Below are 5,455 nucleotides of genomic sequence, written 5' to 3' on the forward strand. Positions count from 1 at the left end.
CCTGATTTAAGAGAGAGCAGCGGTATATGGCTTAGATTAAGGGTATGCACTACTCTACAGAGCAGGTAGAGCAGTGCTTACAACACCAGAGTCATGCATGGGCCTTCAAACTGTTGATGCAAAACTGTAATCCTATAAATGTCTGAAACGTATGCTGCATTACCATTAGTTTTACTGGAGCTCAGCCCTCTAGTTCAAACTCTAATAAACAGCCCTCCTCCACCAATTTGTCCTGCTGGTTGACTATAGTGAACTTAGTAGCCATGGGAACCCCATTTCACGAAGTTCCTTACGCTGAGTTCTCATGGTGATGTTGCCTCCATAGCTAGACAGGAACTCTGTGGTGAGTGATCGTTATTTTTATCAGCTATGTTTCTACATTTGGCAGTCCCTCTCTGCATGTTTGTGTGATCTCGCGGATCAGGTCTGAGCTGGCCGTTGCTCCTAGACGCCTTTCACGACACCGTCAGCGCAGCAGTGTAAATCGCGAAAAGCAGAAGTGATATTGTACAAATGGCCATGTTCACAATCACCGAGCGCCTCGCTGCAGTTTGACTCATTCTGCTGCCAATGTAGGTCTCTGGTCGCACGAGTATGTGCTTGAGTTTATGGACCTGTAAACAACGGGTGCGGCTGACACATCCAAGCTGAATCTTTAAAAGAGACATTCGCATACCCATGGCAGTCATGGGACAGTGTGGATAAGAGGTAAAGCCAAACCCCTGGTTCCTGGGTGAAGGAGTCTCTGAAGACTGTGAGACCCACACCTGCACTTCACATTGTGCTCCATCCAAGGAATCTTTCACTTGTTCACTACAGATGTGGCCTACCAGTGTTTTCAAGCTCTACGCACTAGTCAGTAAAGTTACTGCTGATAAAGTTATGACAGCACACCTGTTTTGAAACATCTGCTTTCATATTATTTCCATCTTTCATTTACTGCACTGCAGATGGTCAATTGGCAGTTACCTGTATGTGCTAGTAAAATAATAAAATGCTTTCATTTGAGCTAGTAGCAGCTTTTTGGTCTATCCTGGTGAAATGACCACGGGCATGGTCAGACTGTAGGAAATTATAACACTACAGTACTCTACTGCTAAGTGCATGGGTGTATTAAGGAAGTGGTTAAAAGATCTTATTGAGTATTGAGGGTAGATATATAGATCCTGAATTTGCATGAAGGGAAATCCCTGTAAGGTTAGCCCTTGTCATTGCACTGTTGTGCCCTTGTCCTGACTGAGTTCTAACTTTAACCAAGACCCCATTTTACTTCAAGTCTATTGTGCAGGATATGATGCTATTTGAAAACTACTGGAACGCCACATACAGTCTGCAGAAAACCGAAGAGAAGAACCCAATGATTTGGTTAAAGGTGGACAGAAACTTCAGCAGGCGATTCTCATGTGTGTCAAGACATGCAAGAATTAGACCTTATTGCATTGGCATGGTTAGAACTACTGGCAACACTATTTCATTGTGTTATGAGTGTGCCACTTTCAACAGTAAGCAATGTTCTAGCAAATCAATGCACGTGAGAGGTGTTTTAAATTCACATAAATATAAAAAAACAAATATAAATATGTTGTTTTTATTGTCACCATTCCAAAAAGCTTTAGAGTTTAGAGTTTTACCAGGAAACCAGAAAAAATGACAAGTAAAATGTAAAACTTAACAGTTCCACAGCATGATAAATAATTAAAGAGAAATGGTTATAGAAAAAAGCTCTCACATAAGTGTCCTCATTATTCCTAATAGTTTTTTTTTTTTGCAGGGGGTTGATTAAGTTGATTTTTTTTTCTAGCACTGTTTTGATTCACAGATGAGCAGAAGGTGTCAGGGCGTTGGCAGCTGTTAAGGGTGTATCTCAGGATGTGGTATCTTCAGACGTCACCTTCTTACTGACACCTGAAAGTGGTTTTGAGTTATCAAAAAAAAGGAAAAAACAACTTATTAGCCGTTATTGTTGATTTGTCTTTCTATTCATGACAATCAAAAGAAATCTACCGAAAATGTAATGAATATTTATTTTTAATGATACATTGCTAATTGGAGAAATCACCATTGGAAAAATCTTAATATTACGATTTGTGTTACCAAAACAGAACAGTGAAAACAATTGTATAATGGTGCACAGTCAAAATGCACAAAATGGTGAAGATCTATGCATAAGACAAGGTTCAGCACCAGTCTCAATGTTTTAAATGAACATTTACATATTATTATTCTGATTTCACACAGATGGATCAAAACTTAACTGTGATAAGAGTTCCTGTTTGCTGAGTGGGTTCTGCGAAAAGTTGGGCAATCAATTTTTTTTGCCAAGATTAAGGTGTTGTAAGACTGATGGCATAATGCTAGAAGTATTCAAAACCTATTGCGATATCTTTGCGTAGTATCGCAACAACACGTGAACTTTACAACAAACAAAACACATTCAAAACCCAGAAAGTAGACTGACCTAAATTACTAACGCAAATTTTTCATGTTACTAAATGAAATGCTTGTAAACAAAATAATTGAAATGAGCATATCTCTATTGTCTTTTGTCTTCTGCAGGTTTTCTACTAAAATGCGCATCAAACTATTTCTGTTATTTAACTTTATTTTGTCTATTTCGTCAAATTTTACGAGGTATTTTATTTTGTGATTCAATGCAGGGCATGACGCACACATGTGTTCCTGGAACATGTCAAAACGCTTTATTCTCTTAAAGAAAGGTGTGGAAACCATCTAAAGACACTTTAAGTTTGCAAGCCCTTTCTCCACTGGGTGTGACTGAGTTTCCTTCCTTGTAAGAGCTGCATATAGCTGATGGTAGTTCATCACCACTGGCTGTCTTGAGCCAGAGGATGGATGGATACACACTCTCTAACATCACAAGAAAGAGGTAAAAATACACCAGAAACAACATTTTAATGCATACATGATTACTAACATGTTCTGTAATATTTAATTATATTTATCCTTTTAAAATTGCAGACAAAACAAATGATTAAAATAGAGAAAACGCTTGTTTTTAATGCAAAATTTAAATTACATGCATATTTATCTTTATATGAATATATATATATATATAATCTTGCTAAGGTTAAGGTTGTTCCTGATTTAAACAACCATTTAAAGGTTGTTTGTTGCATGTTCAAATCACATGTAAGCCTTTTAAACATACTGGTGTGTAAAGGAAACTCCACCTATAACCACAAGGGTAGTAGTGAAACTAGAGATATTTAAATGCACTCCAACCACCACAAAATCTTGTAGCACCACGTGCTCTCTGAGGAATAATACTTTTACTTTTACAATTATTACAGTTTGCTAATAATTCTGTTTTTTTTTTTTACTTTCATTACAATAAAGGGCATACCAGATTACATGTATGTAGCATTAACAAATATCTTTGTCACAGTAGAGCAGAGTAGGAGGGTGAGAAACTTTAGGACACCGTTTCTTCCCTTCTGCGGACTGGAGAGAGAGTTTGACTGCCCAACTGACTCAGTGTCTTCTTGGTGAACGTTGGACTCATCTTCCCATCAGCACCCATGGGGTTCTTCCACACCCTCAGCTCCTCCACCTCTTGTCCTGATATCTACGGCGGGGGTAACCAAAATGTGATCATGGTGCACTATAACCACACTGGCCGACTTCAGAACCGCAACGCCGACGAGGGGGTCCTGAGCATGGGGGCGGCCCTCTTCCTCGTCCTCAGCATCTTCATCATCCTGGAGAACCTGCTGGTGCTGCTGGCCGTGCTGTTCGGCATGCGTCAGCGCCACCGCTGGGTCTACATCTGCATCGCCAACATCACGCTCAGCGACCTGCTCACCGGCACCGCCTACGTGGTCAACATCTGCATGTCGGGCAGCCGGACGTTCCGCCTGACCCCCGTGCTCTGGCTGCTGCGTGAGGGTCTCCTCTTCGTGGCCCTGGCGGCCTCCATCTTCAGCCTGCTGCTGATCGCCATCGAGCGCTGCACGACCATGATGAAGCCCGCGCACCAGAAGTCAGCCAGGAAGTCCTACCGCGTCTACGTCATGGTGGCGCTCTGCTGGGTGACGGCGTTCGCCATCGGCCTCCTGCCTCTGTTCGGCTGGAACTGCGTGTGTCACCTGAGCAGCTGCTCCACCTTCCTGCCCCTCTACTCCAAGAGCTACATCCTCTTCGCACTCGTCATCTTCTTCGTCATCCTCCTGACCATCGGCGCGGTCTATTTCGCCATCTACTGGCACGTCCGGAGCAGCGCCAAGAAGTGCTCGGTGAAGAGTCTCCAGCGTTCGCTCCGGCTCCTCAAGGCGGTCATCTCCATCGTGGGAGCCTTCATGGTGTGCTGGGGCCCGCTCTTCGTCCTGCTCCTGGTGGACTACTTCTGTCACTCCCGGCACTGCGGCGGCCTGCTAAGAGGCCAGTGGTTCATCGCCCTGGCCGTGTTCAACTCGGCCATAAACCCCTGCATCTACTCCTTCGGCAGCCTAGAGCTTCGTAAGGCCATCGGCCGACTGCTGTGCTGCTGCTGCTTGAGGCTGGGCGTCTGCAACGCCAAGAGGTTCATGTCCAAGGAGACGTCGAGCACGTCGGGGAGTCGCCACAGTAGCCTGCACAACAGCTTCAGCAAGGTGAGGAACCTGAGCACGAGCCCCCAGCCGCCGGCGCGGAGCAGCAGGAAGAGCAGACTCAGCTCCACCACGTCCTGCCTGTCTGCTTCAAGTGGTTAGACCACACGGCTCTCCCACCACAACCCCCACAACTCCACGCACCTTCTGAGATGTTCCGCTCCAACTGCCTCCAGAACAGAAATGTACACGCACCCGATTGGCTTCTCACACACGCACACACACTCACACACACACACGCACACACACACGCACACACACACACACACACACACACACTTGGTGTATTTCAGGTTTTTGTTTTGCACTTTGTTTTGCACTTCCTTTATGTCCACTGTGATTTGTAGAAATGCACATGTATACATTTATAGAGATTAATGTAAGATTATTGTGTGTATATCTGTGGTAACTGAAACATGAGTTTTTCTTATACATCACTGAAACTGAGCACTGACCTATAACATTTCTATGAGCCACTGTATTGAATGAGTAAAGAAATGTTTTTATATGACACTGTAAATTTGTTAGGTTTTAATTCAAATGGTTAGATCACACATGTAAACTTGTATGTACCTTAAAATACTATAAATAAAATGTCTTTAAAAAATCTTTGAATCTTGCATCTAGAGTTCTTTGCTTTTGGTCATGATTAAAAAGATTCAACCTCAGAGTGAAACTCTGTCAGCTTTCCCAGCTGACCTCAAAAGAGACATTAATGACATTAAGATTCATAATTACAAACACATATTTTATTTATTCTTTATTATATAATTTTTCAGTTGTCACACATGATCTCAGACTTTTAAAACAAGAGCACCATTGTTTTGACGTTCCTTATACAAGTCACA

The 5,455-nt window shown here is 42.8% G+C and overlaps 1 protein-coding gene and 1 long non-coding RNA gene across 3 annotated transcripts; both read left to right on the forward strand.

The window, feature by feature from the left end:
- Positions 1–265: 265 nt before the first annotated feature.
- On the forward strand, positions 266–1,536 carry LOC143528317 (uncharacterized). Its single transcript, XR_013134427.1, has 3 exons — positions 266–343; positions 577–708; positions 1,277–1,536. It is a non-coding gene; the product is annotated as an uncharacterized LOC143528317 (long non-coding RNA).
- Positions 1,537–2,732: 1,196 nt separating this feature from the next.
- On the forward strand, positions 2,733–5,205 carry s1pr4 (sphingosine-1-phosphate receptor 4). Of its 2 annotated transcripts, none has more exons than XM_077024000.1 (2): positions 2,733–2,887; positions 3,410–5,205. In XM_077024000.1, exon 2 carries the CDS (start codon positions 3,540–3,542, stop codon positions 4,707–4,709), a length of 1,170 nt encoding a protein of 389 aa, XP_076880115.1. In that variant the 5' UTR covers positions 2,733–2,887; positions 3,410–3,539; the 3' UTR covers positions 4,710–5,205. The 2 variants fall into 2 exon arrangements, with proteins under 2 accessions (XP_076880115.1, XP_076880114.1); XM_077023999.1 differs by having other exon boundaries at positions 2,737–2,887; positions 3,407–5,205.
- Positions 5,206–5,455: the final 250 nt, after the last annotated feature.

This window comes from Brachyhypopomus gauderio, chromosome 12, assembly GCF_052324685.1.
Source record: "Brachyhypopomus gauderio isolate BG-103 chromosome 12, BGAUD_0.2, whole genome shotgun sequence".
Taxonomy (NCBI): domain Eukaryota; kingdom Metazoa; phylum Chordata; class Actinopteri; order Gymnotiformes; family Hypopomidae; genus Brachyhypopomus; species Brachyhypopomus gauderio.

What these genes read in the sequence shown, in the direction of transcription:
- s1pr4 (XM_077024000.1), top strand. Translation starts at nt 3,540, where the DNA reads ATGGGGTTCTTCCACACCCTCAGCTCCTCCACCTCTTGTCCTGATATC.